At 41.7% G+C, this 18,727-nt stretch overlaps 1 protein-coding gene across 1 annotated transcript in view; it reads left to right on the top strand.

Annotated features, from left to right (window-relative positions):
• Window positions 1-4,044, top strand: part of GPR157 (G protein-coupled receptor 157) — a 40,121-nt gene extending 36,077 nt beyond the window's left edge. The window contains 1 exon segment of the mRNA XM_078145692.1: window positions 16-4,044. Within this exon segment, the coding sequence (XP_078001818.1) occupies window positions 16-267 (252 nt within the window). The 3' untranslated portion in view covers window positions 268-4,044.
• The last annotated feature ends 14,683 nt before the right edge of the window (window positions 4,045-18,727 follow it).

The raw sequence follows: 18,727 nt of genomic DNA on the forward strand, positions 1-18,727 counted from the left end.
CTTCTGCCCTGGCAGGGAATCGGGAACACATTCCAAGGAGGTGCCAACTGCATCATGTTTGTCCTCTGTACCCAAGCCGTCCGAGCCCGGCTCTTCTCTCTCTGCTGCTGCTGCTGCCGACGATGCTTGTCTCCCTCTCTGGAGAATCCTGATAGCAATTACAGGGGCCCCTTGCCCTCAAGGACAGAAGAGTCCCAGCATTCTAAATAGATCCCCTCCGACCTGCCAAGCACCTCAATTTCTGACCCCAGCTCTCTTCTTGCCTAAATATGTGGGTGGCTTCTTGTTTCCTGGAACACCCCTCCCCCCTTGATCTGTGAGTCCTTGCTGGGGGGTGGCGACTTTGGGCAGGGGATTGGGTTGCACATAGACTGTGTATTTGCTGCTCCTAGGTTTTTCATTTGTCTGTGTTCCCAAACATGGGGGTGGAGGCTGTATGCTCCAATTCCACTGTGTCCTGGGACTCTTGGGCAATGTTTTCCCATGTGACCTGCCCTAGAGGTCAGGGAGCCTCTGCCTTTGGTACACGCACACACACACACACACACACACACACACACACACACACACTCTCTCTCTCTCTCTCTCTCTCTCTCTCTCTCTCTCTCTCTCTCTCTCTCCTCAATAGCTCAGTAGGTGGAGAAAAGGAAGCCAAGTCTCAGGGTCTCACCGACTTGATATTCTGCATTAGTGTTATTGGCCAAGGAGGGAAGGGTCTCACAGGCCAGGGTTCATTAATCTTTCTGAAGCTGTGCACTCCCCTCTGTGAGCTGGGAGGCCTCCCCTCTATCAGAGAGCATGAGCAGGGAGGAAGTTGGTGGTAAATGGAGTCCCCCCAACCAAATAATTCCCAGGAACCATCCTAGACCTTCCACTCCATGGCAGGAAACTTTGAAGAAACCCAGCCTCAGTTTACACAAAGTGTCCAACAACCTAGGAATTAACAAAAGGTTTCTAGGAAGTTTCTGGGTGCCTAATTGCAGCAAAACCCCAGCTGAGAGTGTCTGATGGGGAACATACCACCTGAGAGCAGGAGTTTGTTACATGCAACCTGCATAGCACAGCTCACCAACCCTCCTAACCATGGGTGGGTCATCTTTGGGTGTCCAAGAGCCACCTGAATCTGTTGATGCCCTCGGCACCTCCTATGAGTTACTTCAGACTTCCAAGAGCCGATCAGAGCTAGGCAAAGAAGTGTTTCTTTGAATTTTTGTGTGTCATGGACTCTGCTGGCAGCCTGGAGAAGCTTATGGACCTCTTTTCTGAAAAATGTTTTAAAGTAATTGCAGGCAATGCTAAATTTCAGTAAGAGGTTAAGTGAAAATAAAGATGTGAATTTTTTTCCTCCTCCAAATTCAGACCCCCCCCCCAATTTATCCATGGGCTGGACCCTGGGTTAAGAAGTCCTTGTCTAGAGTCTAGACAGCCTAGAGGCCCCTATCATCCCTTTTATGAGAATAGTATTACAAGAAAATACTTGAAGAGTAAAGTCACATTTTTTTTCTAGGCAATTGAGATCTTGTTCATTAACCCCTCTTGTGTTGGTTTTTTGCTAATTCACACTGACTTTTCTTTTGTGGAAAGCAGATGAATAAATGACTTGTTGATTCTTTTTGCCCTCTTCCCCCTCCCCAGCCAAATAAATACCACAGTGTGTTGAGGGGCAGGGGACTGAGTGCCGAAGATAGAGTTGCTGACTTGGCGGATTTGGGGGGAAGTGATGATATGGGCCCCGAGGTCGGCCACTGAAGTTTCAGGGGACAAAAAGATGGGGAATAAGCTTCTTTGGATGTAACCACTCACTTAGCCCAACTTCCTCTTCCTTTTTTTTTTTTGTTTTAATTCCGGAAAGCAATTTTCCCCCACCCGCAACTGCTGTGGCCTTTTTCTTTCTGTCTCCCAGTTATCTGAAGGGAAAGGTTTCCGACACCCTGGGCAGTGAGCAGCCAGTCAGGCGTAAGACTATACTACCCAATAACCCTTCCCAGAGAAAGTGGGACCCAGTCCAGCAAATACCAGGTTGGGCTACGTACTGTCCTGTGGAACACGGCTAATAATAGCTTGTCAAAGTTTGCAAAGCTCTCTGTGTTCATGATCTCATTTGCTCCTGTGATGCAGTTGCTATTATTATCCCCGTTTTACAGATGGGGTAGCTGAGGCTCTGAGAGAAGTGACTTGCCCGGGGTTGTAAATCGCTGAAGTGGGTCTTTTTCAAATTCAGCTTTCCCTGTCTCTAAGGCCAGCACTCTCTATTCCACTGAGATCCTGCAGGGAGAGAAGGGGGCTGCAGGGAGCCAGGATGGGAACAGAGAGCAGGGAAGTGAGCGAGGAAAGTGAAAATGCAGGCCTGCCTGCTGTGGTTTCTCCCTCAGGTGACTGGGCGCTGCAGAAAGGAAGCTGGAATATTACTGATCCCCTTTACTGATACTCAGAATTAAAACCATAGCCCCACTTGCTTGTGATTCCTGTTTTGCCAGTAACAAACTTTTTCAGACAGAAGAGGAGACCTGAGAGTTGATGATAAACAATACTTTTGGTTCCTTTTATAAACAGTTCCACTTATGAAAGTGAGCGTTCGAATTTTTACTTTCTACAGGAAAGGGAGAAAAAAACCTCAAACCTTAAATGGAGTAAGTCAAGAGCATTTTATTAAGTAACTCTTTATGTGCCAGGCACTGTGCCAAGCGCTTTACGAATATTTGCTCATTTGATCTTCACAACAATCGTAGCAGCTAGGTGCTGTTATGCCTCCATTTTACAGATGAGGAAACTGAGGCAGACAGGTGAAACTCAGAAGTGTTTGAACTAATCTTGCCGATTCTAGCTCTGTGCGCTATGGCGCCACCTGGTGGCGTATATGATTTCTGCAGTCTCAGAGTTCTAGGTGTGTGATTCTGTAGGATTCTTAATCTCTGAAATATGAGTGGCATCATTAGTGGGGATAGGAATCAACTCCTCCCTCTGACACTTACTAGCTGTGTAACCCTGGGCAAGTCGCTTCACCTTTCTTTGCCTCAGTTTCCTCACCTGTAAAATGGGGATAATAAGAGCACCTATTGAGATAATAATTGTAAAACACTTAACACAGTGTTTGGCATGTAAGTGCTATATACATGTTAGCTATTATTTTTATTATTATTATTGTTATCTTCCATTTTCCTCAACAGGTAAGGCTTTGAAAACTGACCTGCAGATGGAGTCAAAAGCTCAAGAGCCTCCCTCTTAGAGCTCAGCCCCTGGAGGGAAGAAGGGAGGGAGGTTTCCTCCTTCCCAGAGGTCCTCAACCAGATGCTAATTGGACTACCTCCCCTTTAGTGCTCTCCGCTCCCCACCCCTTTCCCCACCAAATGCACAGTTAGGATTCCTTTTCTCCAGGGGTGCAGGGGGGTGGGGAAAGCATGCTGGCATCACCTGCCATGCCCAGGGCAGGTTGGCAGGAAATCTCAGCCCTGGTCCATCCTTTGTGCAGCACTTTGGGTAAGCTGGGATGACAGCAACTAGTCAAAACCTGCCCCTGTGGCCCTTCTCTCTTGAAGAATATAATTGCATTTAATTTAAAAGATAATTCTCCTTTGCTAGGAGGGTTTAAAAAAAACCCTTTACTAAATAATATGCCTTTACCAGGTGTTCTTGCCACATGCCCCAGGTTCTGGTTGAGTCTGCAGCTTAGAGTTACCCAGGCTGCCCCAAGTCTTCTTTTCCTGAGTTCAGAACAGCCAAGAAGAGTGACTCCAATGCTTTTGGACACAGCCCTGGGCCAGCTACCCCTCCAGTGGATTTCACTCTCTTCACCAAAGTGCTCTTAATTGGGTTCATCTGGAACACAAATTCTGAAGGATGCTGAGACCCTTGGGGTGTTTTTCTGATCCTTTCCCGTTTTCTAACTCAACTACCAGCCAAATGCCTATTTCTTTGTGGGTTATGGTTTTTGTAGAGAAATGATTTTTATCTCTGCATGAACAGGGTCCTCTTGTCCACTACAGGGAAAACACATTTTTATAAAGTCCTTGCTGTAACTTAATAAACTGCTATGTGTTCGTGGGAGTTGATGTATTTGGACAGAAGGATGTTTGGGAACCATCCCAAGGCTTGCGATGTTTGTTGATGAAGCATCCCCACTGATTCGAGGGAGGAGAGGGAGATAGGACAGAACAAAGAATGATGAGTTGGGAATGAGCTTTAGAGCTAGGAGGGACCTGGAAGGTCATGGAATCCAAACCCTTCATTTTACAGAAAAGGAAACTGAGGAACCAGAGGTGAAATGACTTTCAATTGAGGTGGATTCAAACCCGGATCTTAACTCCAGGTCCAGTGTTCTATCCTGTAAAGGAGAGATACAAAGAATCAAATTAAAATGTAATGGGAAATATTTAACAAAATAAAAATACAGTAGGTAATGTTAATACTGACCGTTCTGGGCATTACAAAGTGGACCTCTACATAAAGTGATTTTTACTTAAAGTGAATTTGCCCTTACCCACCCACGCCACTTAGCCTATAAAATAATTGTTGTTCAGTTTTCAGTTGTCAGACTCCATGACCCTATTTGGGGTTTTCTTGGCAGAGATACTGGAATGATTTGTCCATTTCCTTCTTCAACTCATTTTACAGCCTATATACCAAAGGCATACCCCCCCCAAAAAAATACCTTTATTCAAGTGATAAAATGGACTAAAATGCTGACATGTTGAATACTGCACCAGGATAATAAACAGAATTACGAAAGTTAATGATAAAGTATGCACAGTACTGTACAGTAAAGTTAACATAGGTGTACAAAGTTCTGCCCTTTCCCTACCCACTGCACCCAGCCTTTGTCCCTGGAGGTTGGGTGTGCACATTTTTTTTATGAAGCTATTGAGAGATGCTTGGAGAATGGCTTTTTTTTCTCTCAATATTATCCTCAATTAGTCTTTGAACTTGTAAAAATCTTGAAGAATTCGGATTCATCTTTTTAATACAAGAAAAGAAATGATGAAATGTTTCTACCAATTGTTTGGTTGTGAACCTTTATTGACTTAGAAAACCACATATTAACATTAACTGTGTTCTATTGTATTTTTTATTTTATTCATTTTATTGCTTGTTTTATTAGTTTTATTTTGTTCAATATTTCCCAATTGCTTTTGAATCTGGTTCTGGTGGCCCTATGTGTTGGCCTCATGTTTAACAATTGCAGAACCCACACCATTAGAAGAAAAGTTAGCTCTTTCCTTCTTTTCCCTTCCCTTTGTTCTTTTTAACTTGCTTAGGCTTGAAGTGAAGAGCCTGCTCAGTGCTGGATCCTTCCCTGACCTGGAGTCAGGAAGATCAAATCCATCCTCAGACACTTACTAGCTGGGTGATCCTGGGCAAATCACTTAACCTCTCTCTGCATCAGTTTCCTGATTTGTAAAATGGGCACAAGAGCCCCTCCCTCACAGGGTTGTTTGAGGATAAAATGAAATAATATTTGTAAACCTTTAGGTGATACATTAATACTGGCCACTATTATTATTACTATCAGCAGCATAGGCTCTTACACCTATTCTGTTTCTGACCTGATGCCCCCCTGCTCTCCATCAGTTTATCATATTAGTATAGAAGTTAGTGTGGACACTAGATAGGTTTAACTCACTGAAACTCAGAACTCCTGAGCTCGAGAGACCCACCTCTGAGATTGCAAGTCTGTGTTACCATGTCCAGCCTAAATTCAGTCTTCTTGCCACCCCCCCACCATCTACTGCATTCCTCCCCATCTCCCACTAATGTAGCTGCTTTGATCACCCCTGTCCACAAAATCATAGATTTAGAGCTAAAAGGGATCTTTGAGGCCCACCTAGTCCAACCCCCTGCTCCCTTGTTTTACAGAGAAGGAAACTGAGGTCTGGAGTCCTGTAACTAGTAAGTGCTTTAGGACAGGTTTTGAACCCAGGTCCTCTAGGGTCTGCGTCTCATGCCCTTTGCACTATTCTGTGTGGCCTGTTCTTGACATGGGAAACAAGACAGGCTTAATCATATAAGATGGGGCAACTGAGCATCTTTCCATGGCACGTGTGTGGGGGGAGGGGCGGCAGCAGCATTATTTGTGGGGATGTCGGGTTCAAGTACTCTAGCTGGAATTGTTCCCAGGCAGCTCCACGGCATACGTGGTACAGATGTGTAATAGGCGCAGCCCTGATTCTCTCCAGAGGAGGACAATCAGAGCTGGGAGGGGCCCTTCTGCAGGGGGATCAGACCTGTGGCTTCTACATGGCATGCATGTGTGCGTGCACACCCACACACATGCACTCCTACCAGCTTTGCTTACTCCTCCTGAATACAGAGGAGTGACCAACTGTGGTCCCCACACTATGGGAGCAGAGACAGAGCCCCCCCAAACACTGGGAAGCTGATTTTGGGGTGGCTGCCCCAAAGGTTGGGGAGATCTCACTTGAGGCAGCAAGATTTGAACTTGGGTCTGTCCTGGCCCAACACTACCTGTCCTCATGTTGCTTCCTCATTAAGTTTCTTCTCAGGTTACTAAAAGCATTTTTGGGTACCTTGTAGACTTATGGGCAGCTAGGTGGTGCCATAGCGTATCCAATGCTGGGCCTGGAGTTGGGAACACTCATCTTGCTGAGTTCAAGTCCAGGCTCAAACGCTTACTAGCTGTGTGACCCTGGGCGAGTCACTTAACCCTATTTGCCTCAGTTTCCTCATTTGAAAAATGAGCTGGAGAAGGAGATGGGAAACCACTCCAGTGTCTCTACCAAGAAAATCCCAGATAGGGTCTCAGAGAGTTGGACGGGACTCAACAACGATACGCTTTAAAAGTTAATGGTTTAACTTAACAGTTGATTCATTTAACAACCGTTGCTATAGGAAATCTCAATTTTCTTCTTGCTTCCTGAGGCCTTTATTACCTAGCGGTCGTCCTATAGGTTAAAGAAGATGAGTGGGTATTGCATGGTCATTTGTCTCTAAAACCTAAAGAGAATTTTCTCCTTGATGGAATTAATCATCCAATTTGAGAATTGAAAGAGGGCCAGCAGCTATCTAGGTCTAACCCCCCCCCCTTTTTTTTTGTCTTTTGAAGCAGTGGGGTTAAGTGACTTGCCCAGGATCACACATCTATATGAGTGTCTGAGTCCACATTTGAACTCAGGTCCTCCTGACTCTAGGATTGGTTCTCTAACCATTGTGCCACCTACCTGTGCTGCTCCCCACCCCCCTAATCTCTCCTTTTACAGGCCAAAAAAGGATTTGCCCAGGGTCACTTAGCTAGTAATTGCCCAAGGTAGGCTTTGAACTCAGGCCTTCCCGACTCCAAATATAGCTCTATCCGATATTCTCTGCTGAGGATGCCAGAACAAGAGGCAGAGTGGTCCCATAGAAAGAGTGCTGGGGGCAGCTAGGTGGCTGCAGTGGATAGAGCACTGGCCCTGGATTCAGGAGGACCTGAGTTCAAAAGCAGCCTCAGGCACATAACACTTACTAGCTGTGTCACCCTGGGCAAGTCACTTAACCCCATTGCCTAGCCAAAACAGAAACAAAAACAAAAACAAAGAAAAAGTGCTGGATTTGGAAAGGTAGATCTGGGTTCAAATCCTGCTGCCACTTACTACTTACAAGACCTTGGGGAAATCATTTAAGCTCTCTGGGCCTCAGTTTCCTCTTCTGTAAAATGAAAAGGTTGGTCTAGACCAGGGCTTCTTAAACTTTTTCCACTCGCTACCTCTTTTCTCATTTCTTGGTCTTTGCATGTTCAGAAACCTTTTACTATTGTGAAATTTTTCACAACCTTGACCCACAGTTTAAGAAGCACTGGTCTAGATGATATCTAAAGCCCTTCCTAGCTCTAAGTCCTATGATCCTATTCCATTCTGTAAACGTTTATTAAGTGCCTGCTGTGTTTCAGATACATTGGTCAGTCAATCAGCATTTATTAAGCAATTACTATGTGCCAAGCTAGATAGGCACTAAGGATACAAAGATAAAACAGTTCCTGCCCCCAGGGAGCCTACATTCTATTAGAATGAAACATCTACAGATGTTGTTTATCCTTCGTTTTTGAAGAGGATCAGTGACATCACAGGGTGATCTCTTGACTCGTGCATGAATTAGATTTAAGTGAGGCAGACTTTCCAAAACTTGTTGGCCTCACTCTCTTTTCCAGAGTCATCGTGACTCTGTCCTGTCTAATGATGGGACAAAAGTCAGAAGGACCAGTGGTAGTCCGGCATGCAATGGATGACCTTGGCCTTGGTTAGATGACCAACCTCTGAGTGCTCCACAAGCGCCTGCTTCATGTGGGTTGAAACAACATGTTCTCATCCGCCCACTCCGCCAGGGAACATCTTCGCAGACTTGGGGTAGATATGCCCCTAACTCACCTACAGGGTTGAAACCCACCAGCTACCCTCAACCTGGTTTAGCCCATCTGCAGATGGTCTAATGGCCACCAGGGTGTGGCCATTATGCATGCTACAGCTTCTTGGAGCGCAGTCTCCTGCTCTGTATATTTGCAGAGGTTTTTGCCCATCTCTGGAATGGACAGATACAAGGAAGTACAAGTTACAGGGTGTCCCAAAAATCTTAGTGCAGTTTTAAACTTTGACAGCTTATACGGAGTATGTATTTTGGAGGGTATGGGTCTATGAAGGGCAGGTTATTAAATGTAGAACAGGAGGTTCCAGAGGGCAGGAAGAACAGGATGCTGACATAAGAGGAATGGGGCTGTCACTGATAGGTTTGAGGAAATAGGAAATGGAAAGTCCCTTCAGCCTAGGCAGCCTCCCAAGTGGAACCACAGGGCAGCAGACTAGCAAATCCTTTGCAGAAGCAAGTATAATGTTGCTTCAATGATTAGTGCCCAGCAAGTGGAGAAAAGCTTTGGTAAAGATGATGCCCAGTCTTTGGTCCTACCTGATGGTCAAGGCAGGGGAGAGTGGAGTCCAGGAGCCCGGCTAGTTATAGGGGTTTGAAGTGCTCACTCCCAAGGCCCAGGGCTCCCTCCAGTGTTGCAGGAGGCTTAGGAGGGCCTTTGTCCTGGGGCCAGTGACCAGTATAGAGTGGGAGGGGCAGCACTGCAGATGTCCAGCAGATGTGCATTCTGAGATCAGAGCATGAGGAAGCAGAGAGAGATATTGTATTCCACATCTGCACAGTGGGAACCCACTCCAGCAAAACTGTGCCTCCTTGGAGTATATATAAACAATTTTAAAAGCACTTTGTCATCATCTGAAACACTGGATCCTTGGCTTTCATAAAACTTGTTATTGCACATTCTCTCTCTCTCTCTCTCTCTCTCTCTCTCTCTCTCTCTCTCTCGCTCTCTCTCTCTGTCTCTGTCTCTCTGTCTCTCTCTCTCTTTCTCTTCTCTCTCTCTCTCTCTCTCTCTCTCTCTGTGTTGTGCTTCTCTCTCTGTCTCCCCACTCCCCTCTCTCTCCACCTTTTCCCCTCCCTCTTCTTCCTCTTTCCCCTCCTCTCCCCCTTTTCCTTTCCTCTTTTCTCCTTTCTCTCTCCCCCTCTTTCCTGCCTCTCTCTTTTCTCCCCTTTCTTTCTTTCTCTCTCCCCTTCTCTTTCCTCCTCTCTCTCTTCCCCTGACATTCTTTTTACCCTCTCCCACTTCAAAAAAGAAATTAAAGCTCAATTCACACTGGAAAAAAAATAGCTTGTCCCAACTACCCTTCTATTGCTTGGCCCCAGGAACCACCCAGAGTGGAAGCTGCAGACAGGCCAGTGTGGACCTGAAAGCCTTCCTAGGCATTAGGGGCAGAGGCCTTAGACCTCAACCCAGAGTAGAGCTTGGAGTCCAAGCTATCTCACAGTGGAAGGGGCTGCCTTCCCCTTCAGAAGTGAAGTCCTCGGACAAGGTTAGTAAAGAAAGGTAAGATAACCACTGGATGGTGCTGTTGTAAAGAGAATCCTAATAGGGTCCAGGTGAGACCAGATGGACTCCAACCAAGGTCAGAAATACAATGAAAATGGGCAGCAACCATATGTAGTGAATTCAATGTTTATTGAAATGAATGGAAGAGAAGTTTCTGATAAAAGAAAGGAAATATTCACTAAGTACTTACTCTCTAAGTACATATTATATTATGTTAATTATATCATATCATTTGATCCTCACAAGAACCTTGGGAGGGTAGGTACTGTTATTATCCCCATTTTACAGCTGAGGAAACTGAGGCAGACAGGTTAAGTGATGTGCCCAGGATCACACAGATATTAAATGTCTCAGACTGGATTTGAGCTTAGGTCTTCCTGACTCTGAGCCCAGCACTCTACTGAGCCATCTAGCCTCATGGTGCTACCTTGTTGCCTCTAAAGGGGGTCAGGGCAGCTGGGAGAGGCTTGAGTCACTGCCCACATGGGTGACAGGTTCCTTCGGCCCCGTTCTCACGGAACCCAAGCACACAGGGACAACAACAAAATCTTAATGAAAGCCACCAGGATAGTTTCAGTCATTCAGCAGGAATTTATTAAGCACCTACTATGTGCCAGGCCCTGTGACAACTGCTGGGGAGACAAAGAAAGGTGAATACAGTCCCTGCTCTCATGGAGCTCACCCTCTAACATGGGGGAGATGACATGCAAACTACAAGACACAAACAATTAACTGGAGGGAACCGAAGAGGGAAAGCACCAGCATTAAGGAGGACTGGGAAAAGCTTCTTGCACAAGGTGGGATTTTAGCTGGGACTTAAAGAAAGGTGGAGATTAGGAGGAAGAACATTCCAGGCATGGGGGACAGACAGTGAAAATGCTTTGAGTCCAGGTTGGAGCATCTTGTTTGAAGAGCAGCAAGGAGGCCAGTGTCACTGGATTGCAGAATTTGTAGTAGGGATGGGAGGGTGGGGAGTGAGGCATAAGGGGACTGCAAAGGTAGGAGGGGGTCAGGTTATGAAGGGCTTTAAAAACCAGATAGGATATTCCTTTAAGTCCCAACTAAAATGCCATCTTCTACAGCCTTCCCCAACCTAGTGCTCTCTGAATTCTAGTGTTCTCGCTCTATTTCTCATTTATCCTGTATATGGTTTATTTGTACATACTGGTTTGCATGTTATCTCCCCCATTAGACTGTATCTACCTGGCTTCTGTTATAGTTCATTCATTCATTCGTGTCCCACTCTTCGTGACCCCATGAACCATGGCACACCAGACCCTTCTGTTCTCCACTATCTCTCAAAGTCTGCCCAAGCTCACGTTCATTGTTTCCATGACACTACCTCTCCATCTCATCCTCTGCCATCTCCTTTTCCTTTTGCCTTCAAACTTTCCCAACGTCAGGGTCTTTTCCAGTGAGTCCCATCTTCTCATTATATAGCCAAAGTATTTAAGCTTCAGCTTCAGTATTTGTCCTTCCAGTGAATAGCCTGAATTAATTTATTTAAGCACTGACTGATTCAATCTCCTTGCTGTCCAAGGAACTCTCAAAAGTCTTCTTCAGCACCATAATTCAAAAGCATTAATTCTTCAGTGGTCAGCTTTCCTTATAGTCCAAGTCTCAGCCATACATTGCTACTGGAAAAACCATGACTTTAACTATATGGACCTTTGTCAGTAAAGTGATGTATCTGCTTTTTAGTATACTGTCCAAATTTGCCAAAACATTCCTTTCAAGGAGCAGTATCTTTTAATTTCATGGCTGCAGTCCATCTGCAGCAATCTTTGAGCCCAAGTATAAAAAATCTGACACTGCTTCCATTTCTTTCCCCTCTATTTGCTAGGAAGTGATGGGACCAGTTGCCAAGATCTTAGTTTTTTGCATGTTAAGCTTCAAGCCAGCTTTTATACTCTCCTCTTACACTGTCATCAAGAGGCTTCTTAATTCCTCTTTACTTTCTGCCGTCAGAGGAGTATCATCTGCATATCTGAGATTGTTGATATTTTCACCAGCAACCTTAATCTGGTTTTGGATTCAGCCAGCCTGACATTTCCCATGATGTACTCCGCATATAAGTTAAGTAAATAAGGAGACAATGTACAGCCTTGTCCTACTCCTTTTCCAAACTTAAACCAAACAGTTATTCCATAACTGTTGCTTCTTGACCTGCATACAAGTTTCTCAGGAGGCAAGTAAGATGATCTGGTACTCTCATCTCTTTGAGGACTTGCCACATTTTGTTGTGATCCCCGCAGTTGTATGTAGTCAATGAAGCAGAAGTAGATGTTTTTCCAAACTCCCTTGCTTTCTCCATAATCCAGCAACTGTTGGCAATTTGGTCTCTAATTCCTCTGCCTCTTTGGAAACCAGCATGCTCTTTCGGTAAATCTCAGTTTACAAGTTGCTGAAGCCTACCTTGCAGAATCTCAAGTATAACCTTGTGAAATGAGCACAATTGTTCAGTAGTTTGAACATTCTTTGGTATTGCCGTTCTTTAGGATTGGGACATAAACTGATCTTTTCCAATCCAGCAGCTGATGTTGAGTTTTCCAAATTTGCTGGCATATTGAGTGCAGCACTTCAACAGCATCATCATTTTAAATAGCTCAGCTGGAATTCTGTCACCTCCATTAGCCTGCTTGACTTCATTCTCCAGGATGTCTCACTCTACATGAGTACCACACCATCGTGGTTATCAGTGATATTAAGATCTTTCTTGTATAATTCTTTTGTGTATCCTTTTTTTAATTAATTGATTTAGTTTTAAACATTCACTTCCATAAGCTTTTGAGTTTTAAATTTTCTCCCCCTCCCTCCCCAAGATGGCATGCAATCTGATATAGGCTCCACATATACATTCCTATTAAACATATTTTCACATCAGCCTTGTTGTAAAGAAAAATTAGAACCAATAGGAGGAACCACTAGAAAGACGAAACAAAACAAAACAGAGGAAAAAACAAAAGACCAAATAGTATGCTTTCATCTGCATTCAAACTCTATAGTTCTTTCTCTGGATATGGATAGCATTTTCCATCATGAGATTTTTGGAGATGTCCTAGATCCTTGCATTACTGAGAAGAGCTAAGTATAATAAAGTTAGTTGTAGCACAATGTGCCTGTTACTGTGTACAACATTCTCCTGGTCCTGCTCACTTCACTCAGCATCAATCCATACAAGTCCTTCAAGGTTTTTCTGAAGTCCACCTGCTCATCGTTTCTTATAGTGCAATAGTATTCCATTACATTCATAAACCACAACTTATTCAGCCATTCCCCAATTGATGGGCATCCCCTCAGTTTCCAATTCTTTGACACCACAAAAATAGCTTCTGCTAATGTTTTTATAAATGCAGGTCCTTATCCCTTTTCTTTGATCTCTTTGGGATACAGAACTAGTAGTGCTATTGCTAGATCAAAGGGTGTGCGTATTTTTATAGCCCTTTGGGCGTAGTTCCAAATTGTTCTCCAGAATGCTTGGATCAGTTCACAACTCCACCAACAGTGCGTTAGTGTTCCAATTTTCCCACGTCTTCTCCAACATAATCATTTTCCTGTTTTGTCATGTTAGCCATTCTGATAGATGTGATGTGGTACCTCAGAGTTGTTTTGATTTGCATTTCTCTAGTCAATAGTGATTTAGAGCATTTTTTCATGTGATTATAGATGGCTTTAATTTCTCCATCTGAGAATTGCCTGTTCATATCCTTTGACCATTTATCAATTGGGGAATGGCTTGTATTCTTATAAATTTGATTTAGTTCTCTATATATTTTAGAAATGAGGCCCTTATCAGAGACATTGGTTGTAAAAATTCTTTCCCAGTTTTCTGCTTCCCTCCTACTCTTGGTTGCATTGGCTTTATTTGTGCAAAAACTTTTCAATTTAATGTAATCAAAATTATCCATTTTGATAGAGTGTTCTCTATCCCTTGTTTGGTCATAAATTCTTCTGTTCTCCATAAGTCTGACAGGCAAACTATTCCTTGCTCTCCCAGTTTGCTTATAGTATCAGTCTTTATATCTAAATTGTGTACCCATTTTGACTTTATTTTGGCATATGGTGTAAGATTCTGGTCTATGCCCCAGTTTCTGCCATACTCTTTTCCAGTTTTTCCAGCAGTTTTTGTTAAATAGTGAGTTCTTATCCCAGAAGCTGGGGCCTTTGGGTTTATCACACAGTAGATTACTGTAGTCATTGAATACTGTAGTCAATTGAATACATGCATACCTAACCTATTCCACTGACCCACCGTTCTATTTCTTAGCCAGTACTAAGTAGTTTTGATGATTGCTGCTTTATAATACAATTGAAGATATGGAACTGCTAGGCCACCTTCCCTAGCATTTCTTTTCATTAGTTTCCTTGATATTCTGGAACTTTTGTTCTTCCAAAAGAATCTTGTTATTTTTTCTAACTCTACAGAATAATGTTTTGGTAGTTTGATTGGTATAGCATTGAATAAGTAAATTAACTTACGTAGAATTGTCATTTTTATTATATTAATTCGGCCTACCCATGAGCAACTGATGTTTTTCCAGTTATTTAGATCTGACTTCATTTGTGTGCAAAGTGTTCTGTAATTGTGTTCATATAGTTCCTGGGTTTGTTTTGGCAGGTAGACTCCTAAATATTTTATAATGTCTACAGTAATTTTAAATGGAATTTCTCTTTCCATCTCTTGCTGTTGGGTTTTGTTGGTAATCTACAGAAATGCCAATGATTTATGTGGGCTTATTTTATAACCTTCAACTTTGCCAAGGCTGTTTATTATTTCAAGTAGTTTTTTACTTGATTCTCTAGGCTTCTCCTAGTATACCATCATAGCCTCTGCAAAGAGTGATAGCTTTGTTTCTTCTTTGCCTATTCTAATACCTTCAATTTCTTTATCTTTTCTTATTGCTAAACCTAATGTTTCTAGTACCATATTTAAAAATAGTGGTGATAATGGACATCTTTTTTCACACATGATCTTATTGGAAAAGCTTCTAGCTTATCCCATTACATATAATGCTTACTGAAGGTTTTAGGTAGATGCTACTTATCATTTTAAGGAAGACTCCATTTATTCCTATGCTCTCTAGTGTTTTTAATAGGAATGGGTGTTGTATTTTGTCAAAAGCTTTTTCTGCATCTATTGAGATAATAATGTGGTTTGTTAGTTTTGTTGTTGATATGATCAATTACGCTGATAGTTTTCCTAATATTGAACCTGCCCTACATTCCTGGTGTAAATCCTACCTAATCGTAGTGTATTATTCTCATGATAAGTTGCTGTAATCTATTTGCTAATATTTTATTTAAAATTTGTGCATCTACATTCATTAGGGAAATTGGTCTATAATTTTCTTCCTCTGTTTTGACTCTTCCCAGTTGAGGTATCAGCACCATTTTTTGTGTCATAAAAAGAATTTGGTAAGACTCCTTCTTCACCTATTTTCGTCTTTTGTTTGTTTGTTTGTTTTTTAGGCAATTGGGGTTAAGGAACTTGCCCAGGGTCACACAGCTAGTTAAGTGTCAAGTGTTTGGTCTGAGACCGGATTTGAACTCAGGTCCTCCTGACTTCAGGGCCTGTGCTCTATCCACTCAGGTCCCCCTGACTTCAGGGCCCATGCTCTATCCACTGTGCCACCTAGCTGCCCCTTCTTCACCTATTTCCCCAAATAGTTTATATAGTATTGGAATTAATTGTTCTTTACATGTTTGATAGAATTCGCTTGTAAATCCATCTGGCCCTGGGGATTTTTTTCCTAGGGAGTTTATTGATGGCTTGTTCAATTTCTTTTTCTGAGATAGGCTTATTTAAGTATTTTACTTCCTCTTCTGTTAATCTGGGCAATTTATATTTTTGTACATATTTTATAAATATTTTGTAAATATTTTACCAATATTGTCAAATGTATTGGCATACAGTTGGGCAAAATAGCTCCTAATTGTTGTTTTGATTTCCTCTTTGTTGGTGGTGAATTCACTCTTTTCATTTTTGGTACTGGTAATTTGGTTTTCTTATTTCTTTTTTTTTTTAAATTAAATTAGCCAAAGATTTATCTATTTTATTGGTCTTTTTTTTCATAAAGTCAGCCCATAGTTTTATTTATTAGTTCAATAGTTTTCTTAATTTCAATTTTATTAGTCTCTCCTTTGGTTTTCAGTATTTCTAATTTGGTTTTTAATTGGGGATTTTTAAATTTGTTCTTTTTCAATTTTTTTTTAGTTGCATGCCCAATTCATTGATTTCCTCTTTCTCTATTTTATTCATGTAAGCATTTAGAGATATAAAACTTCCCCTAAGAACTGCTTTCACTGCATCCTGTAAATTTGGGTATGTTGTCTCATTATTGTCATTCTCTTGGATGAAGTTATTGATTGTTTCTATGTTTTGTTTTTGACCCACTCATCCTTTAGGATTAGATTATTTAGTTCCCAATTAATTTTTAGTCTATCTTTCCATGGCCCTGTATTACATGTAATTTTTATTGCATCATGATCTGAAAAGGATGAATTTAATATTTCTGCCTTTCTACATTGAATTATGAGGCTTTTATGCCCTAGTACATGGTCAATTTTTGTGTAAGTGCCATGTACTGCTGAGAAAAAAAGTATATTCCTTTCTATCCCCATTCAGTTTTCTCCAGAGTTCTACCACATCTAACTTTTCTAAAATTCTCTTTACCTCCTTAACTTCTTTCTTGTTTATTTTGTGGTTAAATTTATCTAGTTCAGAGAGGGGGAGGTTGAGGTCCCCCACTAGTATAGTTTTGCTGTCTGTTTGTTCCTGGAACATGCTGAACTTCTCTAAGAATTTGGATGCTGTATCATTTAGTGCATATATGTTTAGTAATGATATTACTTCATTGTCCATGTTGCCTTTTAGCAGGTTATAGTTTCCTTCCTTATCTCTTTTAATAAGATCTATTTCTGCTTTTGCTTTGTCTGAAATCAGGATTGGTACTCTTTGCTTTTTTTTACTTCAGCTGAAGTATAATATATCCAGCCTTTTACCTTTATCCTGTGTGTATCCCTCTGCTTCAAATGTGTTTCCTATAAACAACATATTGTAGGATTATGGTTTTTAATCCATTCTGCTATCTGCTTCCATTTTATGGGAGAATGCATCCCATTCATGCTCACAGTTATGATTACTATTTGTGTCTTTCTCTCCATCCTATTTTCCCCCATTTATGCTTTTCTTTCTCCTTTTTCCCTTTCCCTCTTCACTAGTATTTCGCTTTGACCACCACCTCCCACAGTCTACTCTCCCTTCTATTAGCCCCCTCCCTTTTCTTCCCCTTTACCCTTACTACTTCTTCCTTCCCTTCTATTCCTCCCCCCTTCCCTTCCCCTTTTCCCTCCTACTGCCTATTGGGCAAGTTAGATTTCTATACCTAACTGATTATGTTATTCCTTCCTTGAGCCAAATCCTATGAAAGTAAGGTTCAAACAATGCTCATCTCCCTCCCTTTTTTTCTTCTACTATAATAGGTTTTTGTGCCTTTTTATGTAATGTAATTTGCCCTTGTCTACCTCTTCCTTTCCTTTTCTCCCAGTACAATCCCTTAATTAGATCCATTTAATCCACTTACTTAGATCCACTTAAAGCCCACTTAATTAGATTTTTATCATTACATCAAAGTCAACTTATAGCCACCCCCTCTGTCTTTGTATGCCCCGTTTAAGTGATGTAATAACAATGCAGTTCTCTAGAGTTACAAGTGTCATCTTCCCTTGCAGGGATGTAAACAGTTTGCCCTTATTAATAACATGTTTTTTTCTGTCCTTTTTACCTTTTTATGTCTCTCTTGAGTCTTGTATTTGAAAATCAAATTTTCTATTGAGCTCTGGTCTTTTGTGTATTCTTGCCACCTTTTCTTAATCTCTTCTGGTAGAGTTAAATCTTTACCATTTTTGCCTTTTCTCAGTCCATTTTTGTATGAAACTTTCCCTTGATATCTCTAATTTTTCTTGAAGAGATCTCTTGTCTTTCCTATTCTGTTGTTTTCTTCTATTTCTTTCCTCTGCTCATTTAAGAAAAACCTTATCTCTCTTTGATATTCTCCACAATTCTTCATTCATTTGGGTATATCTTTCCTTTTTTCATTTCCCTTCCCCTTCCTTCTTTCCTCAACTATTTTCAAAGCCTCATTAGACCATTTTGCTTTCTTGCTCTTCTTTTTCTTTAAAATGTTTTTTGTTGCTTCATCCTGTACAATATTGTAAACCTCTATCCATAATTCTTCAGGCACTCTATCTCTTAAATCTATTTCTCACTTCTACTTCATATTTATAAGAGATGTTATTTAGGTCATACTTATGTGGTTTGGTGGTTTTCCCTACTTTCTTCAATTTAAGCCTGAATTTTGCAATAAGAAGCTCATGGTCTGAGCTATAGTCAGCTCTAGATCTTGTTTTAACTAGCAATATCTAACTTTACCACCTTTGGCTGTAATCTGCTTTCTATATTGACCACCTGGTAATGTCCATGTGTAGAGTCACGTTTTGGGTTATTGAAAAAGAGTCTTTGTAATGACCAACAAGTTGTCTTGACAAAATTCTATTTGTCTCTGCCCTGCTTCATTTTGTACTCCAAAGTCAAACTTGCATGTTGTTCTGATTGTCTTCTGATTTCCTCCTTTAGCATTCTAATCCCCTAGGATGAATGTGACATCTCTTTTTGGTGTTAGTTCTAGAAGATGTAGGTGTTCATAGAACTGTGCAATTTGGTCTCTTTGGCATCAGTGGTTGGCGTATAGACTTGTATTACTGTGATGACTTTACCTTGGATTTGAACAGATTTCAATAAACACCATTCTGTCATTTTTAAGATTATACCCCATTTTCTCAGCATTTTATTGACTATGAGTAATTTTTTGAGGC

Source organism: Phascolarctos cinereus, unplaced genomic scaffold, assembly GCF_003287225.1.
Source record: "Phascolarctos cinereus isolate Bilbo 61053 unplaced genomic scaffold, phaCin_HiC Scaffold_726;HRSCAF=1367, whole genome shotgun sequence".
NCBI classification, from domain to species: Eukaryota; Metazoa; Chordata; class Mammalia; order Diprotodontia; family Phascolarctidae; genus Phascolarctos; species Phascolarctos cinereus.